At 24.7% G+C, this 22,765-nt stretch overlaps 1 protein-coding gene across 2 annotated transcripts in view; it reads right to left on the bottom strand.

Moving 5' to 3' along the window:
• Nucleotides 1-2,787: 2,787 nt before the first annotated feature.
• The window catches only part of LOC114129449 (homeobox protein Hox-B4), a 36,307-nt gene continuing 16,329 nt past the window's right edge, over nucleotides 2,788-22,765 (bottom strand). For both annotated transcript variants that reach the window (XM_050207607.1, XM_027994182.2), the window contains 2 exons: nucleotides 7,096-7,256; nucleotides 2,788-3,854 (listed from right to left, as the gene is read on the bottom strand). In XM_050207607.1, the coding sequence (XP_050063564.1) occupies nucleotides 3,501-3,854; nucleotides 7,096-7,256 (515 nt within the window). In that variant the 3' untranslated portion in view covers nucleotides 2,788-3,500. The remainder of the gene's footprint in view (nucleotides 3,855-7,095; nucleotides 7,257-22,765) is intronic.

The following is a 22,765-nucleotide window of genomic DNA, read 5'->3' as shown; positions in this document are numbered from 1 at the left end:
TAAGTATTGATAAGTAATTTATAGTACAACTAGTACAAGCATAAAACTGTAAAAGCATTATTGTTTTAGAATTCGTTGTTTTTATATTTTTAAACTGGAATAACTTTTTCGTTAACATGATATTGAAAAAATAAATACAATACTGCAATGTAAAAGTTTTTTTTCATTTTATAGTAAACATTTAGGGTTTATCTTGGGCTAAGACTGTCTACAAATCGAATGATAACCTTCTTGATTTTTTCCTTCGAGAAACCCGCTTTTATATAATTTCGTAATTAAGCGACAATTACCGATGGTACTATATTATAATGGCATTTAAAATTAGTACCTATTAAAATATATTTGAAATTTTTAACATTGATAATTTTATTAAAACTGTTTACATATGCTCTTTAAATGAAATGAATGTGTGGTGTCATTATGCTTATAGTAATATAGTATTAATGATTTTGTAAGTAACAATAACATTATTGTTAGTAGGTGTATATCGAAAATTTAATATATTATATTTAATATTTAAAACAACATATCGGTTACAACAACTAAACAATTTTTTTTTCAATTTAAAATTAAAATAATTATCTCTTATAAAATATCAATTTGTTATAAGCAACGTAAAAACATGTGTCTGTAAAATTAGTATAGGTACCTACACACTACCTGCCTACCAAAGGGAAACAATCGAATTTGAATAATATATATTTTGGGTTTTTTTTTCAATTAGGGTAGTGTATGTAAACTATACGAGGGTGAAAATGAAGAAGAAGAGCGATACCATAGTCGTTTTCATCAAATGGCCAGCCAGTAGAATATAGTTTTATTCCTCTCTCGTTGATCATTAATCACAAGTTTTTACGAGCGTTTTCCCCTGTGTCTACCACGTTTTCCCGCAGTTGGACCGGCTGGAAAACAGTTTTAATTAACAGCTAAATGTCTCTAATAGCTCCCTCGACATTACTTTAATCTGGAGCTAATTAGAGCTGCGGCGAAAACTCTCCTCCTCCCTAAACGTCGCCTGTTCACATTGGCACGTTGGTGGACCGCTACTTGCTTGCTCCGCCTAACATAAAACCACTTTTTAATCTCTGAAGGAAATTGTAAACTCGCCCTAGCTCATTTGTTTCTTTAGCGGGGCCATCGTTCGTATGTATTTAGGATCAACGTCACACATTTAACCTATTGAATTAATGTATTCATACTGTAATTAACGAGAACATATTTTAATCTTGTAAAATATATTATTAATTACACAATTTCATTTGAGTAATTGAATTCATCAACACCACAAAATTATAACTTTTACATGGCTGGTGTCCCGTAAGTCCGTTTAATGTGTTATTGACGTATCAATAAAGTTATTTATATGACAACAATTTGATTTTTGATTATACAAATATAATATGAGGTAAATAACGACGAAATAATTTAATATTAATATTATATTTTATATTATTATTATTTATTAATATTGTTACATATTATAGTAACAATTATACATAGATCTAGTGATTTACAAACATCACATAATCATATAAATATAATATAAGTCTATATAATATAAACTATACTTTATTCAAATTAAGTTCTGGATTACTAAACTAATAATGTTACCTAATTAAATTAACTAAAGAAGATTTTCTCAATATTTGTTCTATTGTAGCTAGGTGTTGTATTACATGGTGGTATAGTAATATTAGGTACCTATAGGTATAGGTATATTACATATATAGCCATATATAGATACTTAATATGATTTAATTAGAAGATATTATGATGCATTTAAATATAACTATAATATATTCAGTGTAAAATTTTCAAATTATCTAGATATACTTAATACAGCCATATAGGTATATTATTATTACGGTGAGGATATGTATTTATGACCTCGAAAACTAAATAGGTAATGTACGTAAATATGCGTGATAATTATTAAATGCTCTTAAAACAATCAAATACGACAAAATAAAACGCATTGAAATATAATATTGTAAAGAGCATTAAAATATGCGCTTATTTACTGTTTCATTATAATTTATTATGTTTATTCTTGTTAACTCCCAAATATGTAAAATAAAATTAAATTTATTACATCTGATTCTATGTCAAAATGAATTTATTACTTAGTCTGCAATGTGCACGACTAAAAAAATATATGTATAAAAAAAAACACAATGTACACATCCTAACCCTATTAATTATTATACTAATATAACTTACAAGCCATACATAAACCATATATTATACATTATGTATATTTATTGAGGAGAATGTATTTTATAAAATTATAACTGATTTGTTCAAGTCGTTCTAATCGTATTTGATTGTAATACCTTAAGTTTTTAACACAATGTTAATATATTGAAGGAGTGACGATTAGTGAATCCACTCTTGGAAGTGTACGTCATTTTTTATGTAAATACTTATTAATTATTAAACTGTATCTAAAAAATAATACAAATTGTTAAATTAGGATGATAAGGTTTCTGTGGTAAGATAATCTGTAATTACCAATAAAAATACTCAATTATGTTTTTAGAAAGAATCGAGATCCACAAGACCATTTTATGTAACCTGCCGATAATAAGATAAATTATTATGCCTAGTATAATTAATTTTATGAAGGAATAAATAAACGAGGCAAAAAATTAATATAATAATAGCATCTATTAAAAATACATTAAACTTTGGTAAGAAATGAAGCGCTTTTATTTTATATAATATGTAATTTTTATTTTTATTAAATATTCACATATATTATGTAGTTATTTACAATTCACATGAATAAAGCGTGCACTTATACAATTTTCAGATTTTGATTGAGTACTATCATTTATTCATTAAATATATTTCATATTATCTATTATTAAAATATTTCATAGTAATATTAAATTAGTAGGTAGTGAGTATGAATAAAAACAGTCACACAAAAACATACAATTATCTCTCTCGTAAAACTAAAATAAATAATATACGATATTATTAAAGAACATTAAACTTATGTAAAAGTAAATATACTTGGTAAATAACAATATTTTATTATAATATGAGTATACACAATGTGTGTATCGTATTATGAATCATGATAACGATTTCAGACGATTATTACAAATAAATATATTACTGGAAATCCAGATTAATATTCATTACATAAAATTAAAAATATTTAGGTAGGTATTATACTTATATGTTCTTAAATATAGTTTTTTCCAAATAAAATTCTAAATGTTTAGAAATGTGTTGAATACATTACTTTATAATTTTCTTGTTAATAAATTATTATGTTATTAAATTATTATTTTACTCAATAGTACAATATTATGATATATATAAAAAAACAATATAATATTATGTATAATGTATATGAATTTGATCAATTTATTTAATTATAAAATAATTAAAACCAGTTAATAATAGCTATAATACAAAATGGCAAAGTTGTTATAATTTTTGTTGGAATTTTATGCACAAAACAATTAACAAACTTACTCGAAAGTCTGTTATGATACGTACGGTCTGTATAATGACTCGCAATTGCCGTCTTGCTCATGCGATCTAATATTATTTAAAGTGTGATAATTATGGTTTAGTTGAGCAGTAGAATTGTGATGAGATTGAGTTTGAATTGTTGTGGCAGCGGAAGATGTCGGGCAGTCTATTTTTATGCGAGATTCTTCGGGAGATCTGATGTTAGGGTTACTTTGTAGATCATTACTCCCAGTGCCGCATGTACGAATATTTACGGTTCCTCGTTTTTCCAACGCCGTATCATCTCGCGAAGATATTTTAGCTTCTTGCTGAGCTTTTTTACTACGTTTCCACTTCATTCGGCGATTTTGAAACCAAATTTTTACCTAAAATATAAAATATTACGATTACTTAAACTATTATTTATAGCATGTTATTAATTGTTAATAATAGGTACATTTAAATACATGACTATATGTCATAACACTCATTACTTATAATATTCAATATAAATTAAACGGTTTTTCATATTGGTTAAAAAATCATAATTTGTTATAAGTTTTAGATAATAATTAATATGAATACAACGTCTACAATTAAATAGATACGAAGTAATACATATAATTAAATGTTTTTACTGAGTTTGTATTATACACCTTCAAATAGATAATATTTTATTTGTCAATGAATAATAAGTAGGTACGTACGCAATATTTATTACCGCATATAAATGTACAGTTCTATGTTAGAGTACGGCTAATTTATTGAATTTTGCTTTATAAATACTTATGTCGCTATTATTATAGTCCTATTTTGTTTCATTATTATTATTAAAACGACATAATATTCAAATCGATGTTAGAACCGTTACATTTATAATACAACCCATTTTTAATTTTCAATAATACAAAATATCTTTTTTCTTTTTTAGAAAAATATTGGGAAGAGGTGGATAGAGGTATCAGTTTTATAAATATTAATGAGTTTTTAGAGCACAGAACCGTGTTATTGCTTATTCTTAATATTTCAAATAAAACTTACAATTCCTAATACACCTAACAACTCTAGTTGATAAGATATAAAAATAATTAAGATTTGACGTATAATTAATAATTTACTCAATGTTTAATATATTATTTTACTCATAAGTACTGCTAGCTACATAAAGGCTTTATAAGTACTTTAGGCACCTACTAAATAAGTTACCTATATTTTCGAGAAGTTTGATAATTTATATTATGTTTATAAATAACGAACCCTATTGTATTATTCAAATAATTAAAATCATTATACTTTTATAAGTGAGGTTTTTTTATATTATATATTTACTTAGCGATTATGAAGTGTGTAGCTTAGTGAGCTACTGAGATATTATAATTTAAATCTACTCTTTAAATTACTTCATATTACTCGATGATACATTGTATTTTTATATGTACATTGTACATGGATATAACTACTTTCTGAAGCAGTGTAAAAGCGTGGTGAAATTATAACGCTCAACGGTATCTCTATATAGTCTTTATACATCTAACTAATGCTTGAATTAGCATTCGTATAATATATACATTTCAGGAAATTTAGCAGAATAAGGATTACCTATGTCTAAAGAGGATTCCGTGATGCGAATATATGTGCGCACTATTCGCATAAAGGTACCCATAAATATTTAAATGTGTATATAATTATAAGAATACAATTATAGTATGAAGAAAGTTTTACGAATGTGCAAAGTTTTGTTTTATACATAAACTTAATTAAATATTACTAGTCTGAAATAAATATGATGAATTTTTTTATTGCACTACTTTTAACTCAAATTGACTATAATATAAGTTTAAACCATAGGTGAGGTTAGCATCGATAGGTAACTTTTGGTTGTAAATGTGTAATAACGTCTAATATTGTAATACATTTATACATAATAAAAATGCAAAATGATTACTAATAATTTAATGACAATGAAATATTAGACCCAGGCAAAAATGTATATTTTGGAAAGTGAATACGTGAGTATGATTATTGTAAGTTGTTGTGTCAATAAAAGTTACGGTGATCAGGGCAACCTTTTTATATTTAGAGTGGAGTAGTGAGTAAGTGTGCAATTATAGTTTAACATTGATGAGCGATGACAGTTATTTTTTTCCAAACAACTTTTACAAAAGAAAAAAATACATCAAATATGTACTTCAAATCTTAAACACTCTTTATTTATTACAATTTTTGGAGTGCAAATAACAATTTCTTGCCTATTATAATATTCTTGATAAGATAGATAATTTAAAAAAAAATTTGAAATTTGATGATAATTTAATAATATTGTTATTAAATATTATTACTCAATTATAATGTAGCGGCAATAGCCAATACAATTAAAATTTAATTATGTATTGAAATTTAAAATATTAAAAAACAAAGTTTACTTATTTGATTTCAACAAAAATTATTATCATGATAGTATAAATATATACCTAATCTTGAAAATATTTAATTAAAAAATGCTTTTGAAAATAAAATGTTTAGATTTAAAAATGTGCGTTATTAATATTAATATCAGAAAAAAGCTAAAAATATACTTAGCACATAAATGTTAATCCAATATAATTATTTTTCACTGTATTAGTAACTGTATATTTAGAATCTAAAATCCCAGCGGCCCTTCCTTGTGCATACGAATAGGTTAATTATATGGCCCTACAACATACGTTGGGCGTATATTCCTATATTATTATTATTCATTGTTTAATGATCTATTATGTAATTTATGTATCCATGTTAGTGTATTCACTGTTTTTACTTAAAACAAATAGTAAATATTAACTTATTTGGTCTTAGTTTTTTGTGTTAAACTTTAGAATACATCCATATTATAGTGTTAATTTTTTTTTCATATATGATGAAACCTAAAACAAAGTGTATACATTTTATTGTAAACATAGAATAGTATAAAAACATTTATAAGAAAAATTTAAGTTTACATTTAAATATAAAGATTGTTTTAAAGCTCGAATTTATATATTTTTAAGTACAAAATAAGTTTGAAAAGGCTATATAAAATAATATTAAAAATTAATGTTTGAATACCTAACATAAATAACACTAAAAAAAAAATATAATATTTTCTCATATTTGAAAATTATTTTTACTAATTTAGGTACGTCTTATTTCTTTTGGTTTATTACATAACTTTAATATATAATAAATATTTATTGATTAAGTTAACTTTAAATATTAGTTTCAATTATTTTTAATAACTTATTATTGAGAAAATTTTTTTATAGATGTAAAGTATTACTTGACATGAAATAACACTGTTTTTTTAAAACATTGTGTGACATTTAGTTCCTAGGTATATGATTTATGTATGTGTCATTACAGAAACAAGTTATTTTTATTCATCCATATTATTATATATTATTAATAAAATCATTTTAATTAATCATACAATTTTGCATACATTTATTTAGAATTAATTAGGCAATGAAAAAATGTTCTAAAAAGATATTGATTTAAAATCATAATGTATTTGTAAAAATATACATACTCTTATACATCAATAAATTTTCAATATCACATTTACTAGTATAGTTTTATTTATAATAATAATTATTATTTAATTATTCTTACTTGAGTTTCAGTGAGCATTAAATTTGTAGCCACCTCGAATCTTTTAGGTCTGGATAAATATTTGTTTTGTCTGAATTGTTTTTCCAACTCTAGAAGCTGCTGACTAGTGAATGCAGTTCTTGGCCGTCTTGTCTTCCCCAGTAAAGTGTGTGGATGTGGACCTATAAAAATGTAATCGTTTGTGTATAATTAAGGTTTGTACATTTTTTTAATACATCATAATTACATAAAAATAATAAAATATAATGTTACATGTACACTGGTTTATTTGTTTAAATATATTTATAAGTCATATTCTACAGTAATTTTACGTCATGTAACTTATAAGTAATATTGATGGTGTAAAATATAATATTGAATAGGAGTCTTATATTATAGTAGGTCGCAACATTCGAAGAAATTGATTTTTACACCTTTACTAACCAGAATGTAAAATTAATTTATTATTGTTGTTTGTATACATTTCATTGATATTATCATACATTTTTTTTTAAACCTATCACATATACAAACAGTGGTTGTTGAGAATTTGTCACGCTTCGTTCACCATTGATGCAGGATAATGTTCCATTATAATTTTTGATTTGAAAGCAATGATGAATCATCGCGTTCGAAAAATAAAACTGAGGGAAGATCGGTTTATTAAAGTGTTTGTCGCTTTCCAACTTGAAGTGATCATAAACCAAATTTACATAACAGTTTCCGAGGGTTTTATTAACATTAGTAACATTATATATGATTAAAGTAGATAGGTAATCGATAATGCAGAATACTGAAACTAAATTTGTGTAGGTTGATTATTGACAAAATGAATATTGTCGTGTCATGAATAAATTTACCTATATTAATCAAATTATAAATAATAAAATATTTTTACTAAATAAGATAATATAAATTTATAATCAACTGATAAAGCAATCACTATAATATTACAGTGTAAATAGTATGATATAATACGATTATAATTTATAACGTTGTATTAAAATGTCAATTGTATGTAAACTTCAAGCATTAAAGTATTATCATACTATTCATACTATTAATTGGAAATTTGAATAATCTAAATCATTTTCAATTCATTATAAGATTATAGTGCTTACATAATAAGTCAATATTTTTAAATTTGTTAACTGATATAGGTAAGTAGCCGGATAATTAATAAATAATAACTAGCATATTTATAGCATATTATAGTACCTACTACTATAGTTAATAAAAAAGTCACAAATAAATTAAAGTGAATATATTTTTCGTAACTTAAGCTTAAAAACTAATTTGATTCTGATAGTATAAGAATAGACGTATATTTTTAATGTCTATTTGTTTTAAATTGAAGTAATTTGCTCGTTTGATAAGTTGAAGACTCATATAATTATTTAGAGAACTATTTGTGATTTTGTGCATAAAGTAAATAATGATTTAGATACCTCAAACACCAATCTATACTAAACATAACGAAAATATTTTTATAGCATTAAAATACCAACTTATAATTAATTCTATTATATTAATCTGAAATTACAATATCATATTGTGCTTATTAAATAATTTTTAAACATAAGTTATTAAATTATTATTCAAAAATAAGTCTCATAGAAATTTGAAACTTACGTATATTATTATGTTTTACTTATATTATACAGAATAAAAAAAAATATTAGACTAAAATGTTATGGTATTGTTTATTTATAATTTATATCGTATAGTACTACTATGATAAATAATAATCAGAGCAAACATATTTTATGATTATATGATAATAAGTTGACAGACAGTCTTTACTCAAAACCATTTTTCGTATACACAATGATTTATCATTAAATTCAATTTTAACTTGTTCATTACCTATTTTTTTATTTGTCTATCCACACGCTATATAGGTAGTAGTAAACTAAACATTTTTTGATTTACAACTTCAATATCTTTTGTAGAAAAGTGAATCAAATACTTTAATAAAAAAAGTTTGTAGAAAAAAGTGAGTTATTATGCGAAACTTGTTTTTTTTTTTTGTCAGAACCATTTTTTTTATTTTAATAATCGTAAATATTTTAAATTTTCATCGAATATTCTATATTAAGAACCTATATTATATTATAAAATATTTCAAATCTTTTTAAAATACCTACAAATAGTTTAAATTTTTTATTATTATTATTTTTTTTAAAGTTATGTTGATTAAAAATGTTATATTATATCAAAAAGAATAAATATTTAAAACAAAGTTCCTTAATAATTTAATAATATATTAATTCTATATTATTATTGTATAATAATTCTAATATAGGTAAATATATCACGAAATATATTTAATAATGTACAGGTCGACAAATCGTCCTCGCTCAAAATTGTCAATAATTAAACATTAAATCCAAATTTAATATTTTAATAACTCATTAAATGTTGAGGTAAACATGACAATGATTTTCTACTTTTACCTTTATAGTAAATGATATCTTTGAATTATTTATGTGAAGAATAGTATGTATCACATAATAAGATTATATTACAATTTATAAATAATATTACACGAGTAGGTTAGTTTTGAATAAGGACATTTTCATCGCGAATATATTATAGCAAACGCTAAAACTTAATCAGTAATCACTAAGAACAATATAACTAACTCGCTAAAGTTGGTTATAAAATAAACATTTTACGAGTATAAAGTATATTCATTTCACAATCGTTAATTTTTTTTCCTATGTTCAAGCACGAAATTTGAATCTAACGAAACTAGATTAATGTGTAACCTCAAAAATGTTATAATTTATTTTACTAACTTTGTAGATATGTATACCGAAACATTATTACGTTACATTATGCTAAAGCCGAGCTTACTAAAACAACTGCGTAATTTTTAACAATCATACGTTTAAACTCTTTAGCATATTATAAATTATATACGGTATATTTAATACGACTATGTTTTATATTTTAAACCTATAGGTTATAATATTAATGGTCATAACTCATAATTAACTATATTTCATAATTTATTTAATTATATTATGAGCATACTACTCGTATTATTGTAATAATAATATGATCTATAGAAAATCTTATACATAATTCCAAGTATTAAAACAGTTTAGACTCAAAAATTAAAATTATAAGTTTTAATATTTTATAAAAAGGATAATGATAAAATACTTCAATTCTTAAATACACTATAACATTAGTTCGAATTCAAACCCTTACAAAATAATTTACCAAAGTCAAATCTTTCCAATCATTGGTTTATACTTTATATCAGTATCTATAAGTAGGTAATGAAATAATATAAAGATAATTAACTTTATAAATTATTTGTTACTGGTATTTAAAATTAAAATCGGAACGTTTTGAAACAAAAACTTATAAATCAAACCTCATTTTTATATATCTTTATTCTTTATATATAAATCAAAAGCTCATTGAAGCTACGTATTTCATATTTTCATTAATAAATAATCAATTGATAAAAGATATCATCTTTCTTTTTTATAAATTTAACTTTTGTCTGGATAAGTACCTAATGTTTATATATATATACATAATTATTTCATATAATGCATATGATACTTGATAGATTTTTTTTAATATACATAATTTTATGATACATAGATATCGAGATGTTCTATTATACGTTTTTACCGAAAAATAATGATAAAATTATTTTTAAAAATGACCATAAAATATACACTGAACGTTAGAGAGGTATAAAATAAAATGTTATAACTCCATAATTTTTCAATTCTATAATAATTTTCAGTTCTTTCTTTTGTAATCCTTATAATCTTATCCAATGAGATTATGAAAATTAATTGCATCCTTATAAAATATATCGCAAATACACTTTTTATCAGATTGTCAATTTCGTAAGTAAATTTCCTATTTTGATAGACATACATATTATATAAATTACGTATTTCTTTTAATTATTATAGGTAGACCTAAAATGTTATTTACCTACTTTACAGTTACATATAGAATTAAATAAAAAAAATAATGATTTAATAATGACATAAACACTAACATTACGAATAACTAATAATGTTATAAATTGTATAACTTTAATGTATTTTGACTACAATTCCATGGTTACTATTTTAGGTATAGTGCTGATAAACTATTATTAAATATACAAAATGTATTTTAAAATACATTTTTCATTTTAAATTGTATATAAAATATTTACACAATTCTCTACCATATGGCACATTTATATAATCAGTTTTATAACAAATAGATAAGTATAGACTTATCATACGATAAGTTCGGTATTCAAAATATAAAATTAATTATCGGTTACTGCAGAAAAAAGATGCATCATGTTCTATCACTTATATCAAAATATACACTATTTAATCTATAAATTTATATTAGATTTAATATCACTATTAAATCTATGAATAAATACTTAACTTAATGTAATGTTTACTTTATTTAAATTAATATAAAGTTATGAAGTAGCTTATCTAGTTAACTTTAAATCAAATAAGCCCAAAACGTGCATATGTAATCGTGTAAATGCAATTAAGTTCGAAAAAAATGTCCTGCTACAATTCGTTTGAAGATGTAAGTTAAATGTAACTTCAATAACTATTAACTACATAGTATTAATGTATTATTATTAAATGTATCATTTTTACGGATATTTTAAATCATATGCACAGTAAAAAATATTCAAGCTGGCCCCTGTATAAATAACTCAGATATAGGCGTACGATCGTCTATCGAGGATCAATTATTATTTATTTTCTATCGGATTCTGAACAAGTATAAGAAAATCGAAACAAATGGAAAGTCGAATTGAAAACGGGACGAGTGCAGATCATATATAGTGACATTTAGCCGTTTCGACGTATACTCAGCATGTACTACAACTGGCGTTCTATAATAATAAGTATATATAGCACTATAACAGCTAACACATGGGGTGGCTATACTATTTTGTTTGTATAAGATCTACCGAGTATATATTTTTCCATCGGAGATCAACTTGTACGTCAGTGTAAATAATTATTAATCAGTATTAATAATAAACTTTCTAAAAACCGTACATAGATAATGCAATTAAATGTATATATAATAAGTAACCTAACTAAAAATAAATATTTAGTAATAAAATATGTCGTCAATAAAATAATATATGACATAAGACGATATTTAGTCGATCAAAATCTGGATAATTGTCAATCGTTATTAATCGAGCAGTTCGCCTTTTTTTAATCGATAATCAATTATTATCAATATTATTTTATATAAATATAAAATTTAGATTTCGTGTTGTTTTTTAAATCGCCTCACACAATTTTATTAATAATATTTCAAGGCATTTCCGACGATCGACTTTGAAACCGTCGCCGCGCGGAGTTCTGCAACCATTTGCTCTATTCCGCCCGTTATTGTACGTCGTGTCGTATATATGCACAGCGCTGCGACACGTTCAAAAGACATTCGTTTTAAACGTAACAATACGATAATAATATGCATTATTAGTATTTATAATATCGTATTGTACTACCGCGCGCGCATCATCCGCTCGTTTAAAATACGATCTTAATTTGTAAAATCGACAAATTCGTCACTGCAGCACAGTTGCTGCAGGGCGGTGTGTGTACACAATGCATTATACGGAATACGATCGTATTATTATTATTATTGTATTATTTATTATTATTATTATCGTCGTCGTCGTCGTCGTTGTCATTCGAAAAGAGTTTTGTCGTTCGTACACCGCGCCGGAACAATCGATAATGAGAGAAGTGCGCGTTGGGGTCAGCCTACGGCGGTGGCGGCGGCGGAGGCTGCGGCGGCGGCGGGCCGACACGATAGCCGTGAACCACATGCCGCGAGTAAACACAAGATCACGCCAAATGACGTCCCATTGTGGCCCCGGTGGATATAATATAATATAATATTCGTACGTTAACGCTGCCTCCTCGCTCGTGTGTGTGTGTGTGTGATTCCGCTTATTATGGGGCGGTTGGCCTTTTCTAATCGCACCCTTTATATATGATTTGTGTTTATCCGAGAATTAAATTATCATAACAATGGCAACTGTCGCCAACAATGGTTAAACGTTTAGTCAATGTTGTCGTTATCTATTAACCACCCCCCCCCCACCCTCCGCTTTTATACCGGTGATGGTTCTTGTCCGTTTTAAGCTACTCTCGTGACCCTCCGGCGATTAATTGGACGCTCCTCCTAATTGCAACGAGGGAACACTCTTCGTGTTTTTATATATATATGTGTGTGTGTGTATGTGTATACTTGCATGTACGCATATGCACCACCTCTATAATATTATATGAGTCAGTATAATAAAGTATATTATAATCTTGTGGTGACATGGTATATATTATTATTATTATTATTACACTACGATATAAAACGCCATCGCATAATTGTGTTGACGTTTGAATGCTCGCGGACGTGTACAAGACCCGCGCCCGTTCGACGTCGCAGTACCTACGAGTTTTGAACTCTTTCGGGTTCTGTTTTCGAACTCGAGTGCAGACAATATTTATATAATATACATATAATATAGTTACCTATTATAATGTGTGGCCCTGCAGGTACCCGCTTAGTATAGTATGTACGCTTTGATAATTCGATTTGAATCAAACGGCCATTCGCCGCAGGTCACATGTGACCTATAACTATTGCTTACCGACTTTCGGGTGTACAGCATTTACCCTTGGTAATTGATATAATACATATATACACACATTACACACGTTTATAAGTGTACGCGTATTGCGTACACATTCGTGTATGCTTAACAGACCGGATATTATTTTAAACTTGTAAATGATCACGTGTCTAAATAATAAAATTGTAGTAGCTGCAAAAGTTCAGAAAACAACGAAAATTGAACTTCATAAATTATAAATAAGTAATAAAATGTAATAATAAATAATACGTTTATAAAATTAAATAACTGTACGTAATTAATCATAAAATAATTGTAATTTGAAATATTATTTCAGCGAGTTTAATAACGAAAACCCCTTAAAATTAATGAATAAATATTAAAATAACTACATAATAGTACATATATAAAAATATTAATACATTATATAGCTTAAATAGTAGTTAACAGTGAGTTTTAATAGCTAGAGTTTATAAGGTGGTAGATCATTAACGTTGAATTAATAGGTCATCGTTATCCCGTTGATGAAACGGATTTAAGTTAAATGTTTGTGTCAAGTGCTTCGGTTTAAACGATGATAGCAGAAACCAATCACATATATATATAGGTATACCTATACTTTCTGTTATTGTGATGTTCAATATAAATAAGTCCCTATTTTAAACATCCAGTCAGAAATATAATATTAAATATATATTATAAATTATACTACTGACAAGTTCATAGTCTCAAACTAATAGAGATTCGATCTTTATTATTCGGCATAAAATTATATGAAATAGTGGCTTATATTTTTTTTTTAGTGCGTACCTATCTACATTAATCATTTTAAAGATGTATTTTATATTTTTTAATTTTAATATGAATTATTTTAAATATCAATATTGAAACCAAAATAAATAATTACTTTGAACACTTCTTATCATGATTTAGTTGCATTGATTGATTTTCATTGATTTAATATTATTATTTTCAATTTAAATAATTATAGTTTATTTCATATTGTAGTGCATAAAAATATCTACTGCGAATGTATTATTTACATAGTTATTTCAAATTGATGTATTTATATTTTTATTTTAAATAACTTACATTTTACTTTAAATTAAATAACCGTAATATGTATAAATATATTGTATCACATTAAATTAAATCTCATTTAAAACTGGACTAATATGATATTGAAAATTAATTAATAAAATATACAGGATTTCGGTACCTATGATAAATTTGTGATACAAAATTAATTTATAAACTATAATGAAAAAAGTAAATAGTATTTTTTGTATGTTTACCTACGTAGATTGGAAAACGTCTTGAACCAGGGAAGTTAAAAAGTCAATAATAAGCTCGTGTTATATTTAATTTTATTTGTACAAAAGTTGTACGTATAACAACCACATATACGGTATGCTATGTACCGTTAAATTATATAACAATAAATATCTTAATGGATATATTATATACTCTTATATATTTTTAAATTTGGGGCTTTTATATATTTTAAAAGGACTGAAACAACTAATACTTTTTATGTGTCTAGACCAATGAGTGGGAGAAAAATATACTTCCAACAACTATAGGTTTTAATTTTGAAAACTGTATTTGGTTTGTATTTCTCTTCTCCTGCATGTTTGCTCGTAAAAGGATTTTTATTTATTTTTATTTCATGACTATCTAAAATGCAATAACCAAGTAAAAGAAACGTGTATTTTGAAAATAAAGTTATTTTAGTTTATATTATATTATTAGGTAACTAAAAATAAAATAAAATCAAAAATCTATTTCCAAATAAACCTAGAAAATAGGTTAACTAGTTCAATTTTTTTTCAAAATAAATATTATCGATCAAAAAAATAATTTTTCTTTCTAGTTTAATATACTGTTTATACAAACTATTCATTTGTATTGGTTTTAGAACATTTCTATATGGGAATCTTAGTAACCGCAACAAAAATAATACTTATCCGGCTACCCACATGTTAAGCAATTATATAAATCGATACCAAAGTGAAATAATAATACACAATACTTATATAATGCATTGTCGATTCATTTACAAATCAAATAAATTTATATTATGAAAAAAAAATATTTGTTTTTAACTATTTAGCCAGTACAGTACAATTGTTGACAATGTGATATTTTTAAAATGAATGAAGACTGCTGTTTCGGCAATAAAAAATAGCTATAACTCAATCTGTTTTCACATTGGTAAAAACCAAAATTTGCTAAATTAAAACGTAAAAAAGCTTTTTTTCAGTTTGAAACCGCAACGTGGTGGGAATACTTTAGTAGTAGGTAATTCGCGACACAGCAAAAACGTAAAAAAAAACACCTTATAGTTGTAAAAACAATAACAATAAAGTAAGTAATTATAATAGGCACATTGATAAATTGATTAATTAAGATTAATATTTCTAATCATATTCTCTGTAACTGCCGCTAACTGCAACTATTGTGCTAACCTGTGTAAAATGTGCATATTTTACAACAATTAATTTAATACTTATACCTAACATAAGTAACAATACAATTTAAAAAATGGTATTTGGATTAAGTTATAGCCATTTTATAATACTTATATTTACATTTTATACTTAGATAATAATTATGCATTAATTTGACGAGTGTAAAATAAGTATTTGAAAATATTTGAATAATATATTATTACACTTTGATAAAATTATATTCAATTAATTTTTTTAACGGGGACAGAATAAAACATGTATAGTTAAAATTTATAACAAATTAAATGAATAATCTGTTTAATATATATGATTATTTATTAAGTGTAATATTTATGTCTAGTTTATTTTTATAACGACCCGAAGCAGGATAGCGATACTATTAAATGCAGCTAAACGATTTGTTTTCTATTTATTTTTGATAACAATCGCACTATAACGAGTGTTGAACATTTCAATTCCTAATTTATAATTTAATTGTGGTAATTTTGATTCTAGCCTATACAGATTAAATATAGAAGAATGATGGCATAATTGATAGACGCTTTTGGGGATGTAATTTAGGACGTTTGCCGAATGTTTACAAAGAGCAAATTGTCCGCATCTGTTGAACGTTTTTTTCTACCAGGGTTTCAAAGTAATATAAAAAGGGACGACGCCCGGGAGAGAACAAATAAAACTAGTCGCTGCGTAGCACTCTGTCGAGCCAAAAGCCATTTAAAAGACGAGGGGGGAAGGAGCGAATCCGGACGACGGGATTGCCTACTTAATTTAATCACTTAGCCTTTGCTGTGGACCATCACAACACGAATTGAAGGGAAAGAAATTCAAAAATTTCCAATACAATTCACATCAAAGTATCAAACAACATGTTAGAAATAATTATTATTTATATATTATTATATACAAACGTGTTAAAATGAATAGTTTTGGAAAAAGAAATAATATTTTTTATTTAATGTAAACGCTTCCGGGTATCTTATTTTATTATTAGAAATAATAACGAAATATATATATAATATATATATATTAATAAAATATTTAATTTAATTTAGGAATATGTATCTTAAAAATATTTTTCAATTATTAAATTCCATTAGGCCAATAACATTAAAAAATGTGTTTAATACTCAAACTTTGAGGTCTTCTGGTTATTATCATAAAACGATTTAAATGATAGAAAACTAAAAATAAATACATCTCATATGTTCGGATACTATTGAAGAATTCTTTCTTTTAAACATATTTTTTTATTTTTTTATACGTTATTACTATTTGATGGTGATAAAGTTATTGGTCAATGCTTAAAATAATATGTTTTTTTTTATGTGAATACTTTTTATAGTAATATAAATATTTCAAGTTTTATGTAAGATGTTATTTTATGTATTACATAAGTTTATAGATTGAATAAATAAGATACTTCTGTCACAAAGTTTTCAATAATTATGTGAACTCCAAAATAAAACTTTAATATGTTATAGGTAATGGTACTTCATTAGGAATTCATTTTTTTTTTTTATAAATATTTAAATATTTTCCAATCGTTTCAGCCGTGAAATATAGGTGAAAAAACCATCACAACTTACTTATATGATAAAATTGAAACTTAACTCCGTTCTAGAAATGAATTAAAATCACATAAAATAAATTCTAGACAGATTGTTATTTAGAACATGTCAAAAATTAGTTATAATAAAATACAGTAAGGTGTCTTAACAAGTATTCTCAATTACTTTTAGCGTTAGAAAGTTTTCGGTTTTTATAAGATAATATATAAAATGTAGATAATATTACTTTTTCAAATACATTTTATTTTATTACTTAAGTAAATTCAATTTAGGATCTTATCCTTCAATGTACGTTTTTATTTAATGTGATTTCAGTATTTTATTGATATTTATTTGCCCACTATTTCACCATATTATAACTATCAAATAATTTTTTTCTGTATCACATGATCCAATTATTGACCGTAAATAAATACAAGCAGTGATTTTATATAACTGCGTATTACTCTAACCTCCTGCTAATAAATTGGTATATATATATTATTATCATGTTTGTCGTTTGTGCCATGCACCCACACCATCTGTCACTACTATTTCAATATTTTATAGATTTATATTTTGTCGAGTAGAATAAAAACTGAGAAATAATTTGTGTGGATATATAGAACTAAAAATGTGGATTTCTTTAATAGTACAAAGTATTTTAAACAAAACCACAAAATAAGGTTTAAGTAGGTACCTTCATACATTAAATTAATTATGCTTAAGAATAGTTTTTATTGCTATTCTACATTATACGATGTGATATTGTTAGAAAAGATTTTAGGTATTATAATGTAATCAATTACCATTAACTGTATTTTATAATAGTATAAAGAGTAAAGGGAGGGAAGTAATAGTAAGGGGAATTTAAGAACATTTTGAACTGCTGAAAAACTGATCGTCTTTGATTGTATATGTTTTGTAGTTAAGCTTTGTTAACTGTTTATCTGTCACTGTTAGGGTTTTCGGTATACTTAGCATAATGGCTATAAATTTTACATGAAAATCCCTCGAGATGTTTTCTCTTCAGCTCAGTCGTTTTATCGTCCCTGTTGCAACTGCCGTGGAAAAAAATCTGCAATTCCAAATAGTCTGGCATATGAAATCTCGTACATTTTTCCCCTATTGTTCAGAATACATGTTTCAAAACTACACAAACTACTCAGTTATGCTAGCAGTAATCAGAAAAAGAAAAGATGAACTTTGTGTATAAACTATAAAATGTTTGTGTCTTCATAACGATTTTCTATAATGTATAGTAGACATTTAGTGTTATTTTGTTTTATTTAGGAAAATTTTTGACAAAAAAAAAAAACCCCTTATAGAAAGTTCAACGAAATTATAGTATTGTAATATTTAGATATATATTTATAATTTATAAGTGAGTAGTTATTACAAATTGTTAATATCTAAAACTGAATGATGGAAAGCACATCGTGGAAATCGTGAAACACTTCAAATTATCGTAATAAAAATCTAGCAGAAGGTACATAGTTTTCTATTTTCTATCAAGATTTAAAAAAAAAATCAAATTAAATATTTCAAAGGTAATTCGTAATGTAATTAAATTCCAAGTTGCAATTCGTAATTAGGAAAAATATCTTATTAAATATAAATAGTATTAAACTATGTATATACATGTTGTATACGCTTGTTAAATAATTTTTAATTTGATAAAGATTGTATTTTTCCTTACTTTTGTATTTGAAACTGTTTTTCATAGTTTATTTTTTTAATTTGAATGTCAATCGTTGGTATAATTAATTAGCAATAAGATATAAGTTATAATTTATACTGAACATCTATATAAAATGTAGATTCTTTACTCGTGTTATATTTATAATCTATACATTTTGATGATCCTATAGTTTGTAAGTTATAAAAATTAGTAAGTTAGTTTTAAATTTTTGATATTGAATGTATTTTATTCTATTCGTAGAATTTAGATGATTATTTTAATTATATAAAATTGCATTATTTTATTTTTGGAGTTTATAATTGTATTAAATATGTTTGAACAAATTTAATTAATTAAACAAAAATAATAATTGTCTTCATAATTTTAATAGAGGTACTTATATTAAATATTTTATTCATCATAGAAAATAAAAATAATAATATATCTAGTTGTAAAAGCAAGTTACTGACTAGTTACAACAGTTTTATAACAATGCACTAAATTGACAATAAGAATTTTTACTCTTCAGAAAAGTAATTAAATGTAATTTACTGTTTAAGTAAATACGACACCGGAACATTTTTGAATGAAACGTATTGTTTTTTTACAAAATAAACAGTTTTATCAGATTCTACGAAGGTGAATCAAATACATGCGCAATGCGCATAATACGTCATACAACTGTTTTAATTTTTATGAAAAAATTATGAAAAATATATAACTGTTTTTAAAATTATTATGGTTCACTCCAGATTGTGTCCGTCAAGCAATTATAACATTTGGCTCGATGTTTTCAGTATTTAAATTGACTTTTGCGTATAATTTCTCGATACATTTTTTTCTCTACCAATAAAATAATTATTATGCTGTAGTTCAAATTAGTTAAAAATAGTTTTATAGATTCATTTATAAGTTAATTTTAAAATGCATGCCATAATTCAGTCCTGATGATATATTATTATATTACAATAGTAGTATATCAAATACATTTTAATAAATATACCAAACATATAATCTGTAAAGAGTTTTGTAGTGCAAACGTTTCTTTTCTTTTTTTTTTTTTAATTAACACGATTAAAATTATAATACTACTCCCGGTTAAGATTACCTCAACTGTTGTATAAATAATGACGACAAGTCAGAATTGCATAATGAAAGTTTTTATTTGAAGTATACACATTCATTATCATTTCTAATTAAAGACAAGGCAGCGCTGTCGTAGGTTTATACCCTCATCAAGAATTGAAAACTGACGTTGGTCGAATGGTTATACAGTCTAATGCTTTTCACCATCTGCATAATAATTCTAACCGTTGCCAATATACTCTATTTAGTTGCCTTCAATATTTAACTTGGTTAAATTCTATAAATAATTTGTCCTTTAATTTTTTGAATAACGAAATATACACTTTTGTGTAATATTAGTTAATAAGTAATAATAAGAGTATGACCGATAATTAATTCTTGTGATAAAAATCAAATCAAGATTAGTTATATTTGATTTTTATCACAAGAATACCTACAAGGAAAATTCAAAAAAAGTAGATAACAATAAAAATTAAAAATTATGTTTGATAAAAATTTCAAAATAAACCTAAATCTTATGATTTAGACCACTAAAAACAAAGAGAGCTAATAAATAAAATATGTCATAACACTCATAACTCATACTTAAATTAATATGAGATTGATATTATTGATACATGCGTGCTCTTTTGAACATGTCTGTTAGTATTATTTACGTATTAAAAAAAAAACATGTTGGTATTTTTTCCAATAATACAGATAAATATGTACTTATTAAATTAATTAGTTTAATTATTATAAAACAATTGCGGAAATTATAATTTGTAAGTATGAAAATAATTAGGTACATTAAAAATAGAAAATTGAATGAAGTAGACAATAAATTAGTTTGTTTTAAAAATATAATAGTAAGTAATATATGAATGAAGAACGCTACGGATATCTTTTGTGATAATAATAATTTAATTCTTACAATGAATTTAAAATTCAATAAGTGTGCCTACTTAATATAATAATTTATAATATATTCATGTTTCATACTATAGGTACCTATACCAAATTTGTTCATAATTTTATACAGAGTCTTGACACAACGGTTTTTAGATAAGAACATATTGTAGATATACCTATCTATGTCCTGTGCGGACATCGGAATTCACATTAAATTTTATTAAAAAAACAACTTTGAGAATACCCTGAGGATTTTTTTTTTAAACAGTATTTACGTAAGTACGATTGACAAAGGCACAAGGTACTTATTGATTAAACTAATTTAGCCGAAGAGCTTATATAAAATCTTTTACTATCAGGCGGGAGTATTATAACATACTTTGGTTAGAAATTAATCAATAATGAAATTGATTGTCTTGAAATACTTAACCGTGTTCTTTTAAATGTTTTCACAAAACGTAATCCAATATTACTCTTTAATTTTGTTCTTTTAAGCTATTATTGTATAATTATCTCATTAAGTTGTTTATCAATTGATTAATGAACTTGATTTTAAGTTATGACGTTATTATAACAATTGTATGAAAACTGAATATCTATTTAAATCTTAGATAATATTATTAACATTTTTTATTGGTAGATAGATAATAATAATATAATAAATATAACTAAAGCTTTTATATATGTGTGGCTACTGTGCAGTGTATAGAAATAAATAAATTTATACATATACGTATTTATTAAATATTTACTAGGTAAGTTAAGTACCTATCTATAATAATGCATGTGAACTTAAAACATTTTCAACTTTAAATATACCAATTATACATGTAGATAGACATCAATCCAATAACAAAGCGTAATACTCAAGAGTATTTCTTAAACAGACAAAGTGTTTTTTCGTAACTCAAGAGTTACTTTACGTAACTACTACCTATAGTAACTTACTTAATAATGTACTATATACATTCTAGAACATATCTATTTTATATGATCATAATTTCAATTATTTTACTTAGACTTCATACTATTACTTTACGTATTTGAAATTTAAATTAAAATATATACTTTATTCACAAGCTTCGATTGAGACTTATGAAAACTGTACTTATTACCATTTATCATACTGTTTAATAATTATAATCTATTAAATACATATTTTATTGTAAAAAAGTAATTCTGGATCTAGGTAGGTAGGTATACGTATTTGTATCTTGACAAACTAATAAAAATTTCACAGATTTATATCTAAAAAACTGAATTTACTACTTATTTAAACCAATTCTTATTTAATAGTAACAAATAACAATACACATAAAAAAATACTTAGAGTAATTGGTTATAATCTCAACTTTAT

The sequence above is a fragment of the Aphis gossypii genome, chromosome X (assembly GCF_020184175.1).
Source record: "Aphis gossypii isolate Hap1 chromosome X, ASM2018417v2, whole genome shotgun sequence".
NCBI lineage: Eukaryota > Metazoa > Arthropoda > Insecta > Hemiptera > Aphididae > Aphis > Aphis gossypii.
The sequence above is the reverse complement of the archived record's forward strand: the minus strand, read 5'-3'. Positions and strand labels throughout refer to the sequence as shown.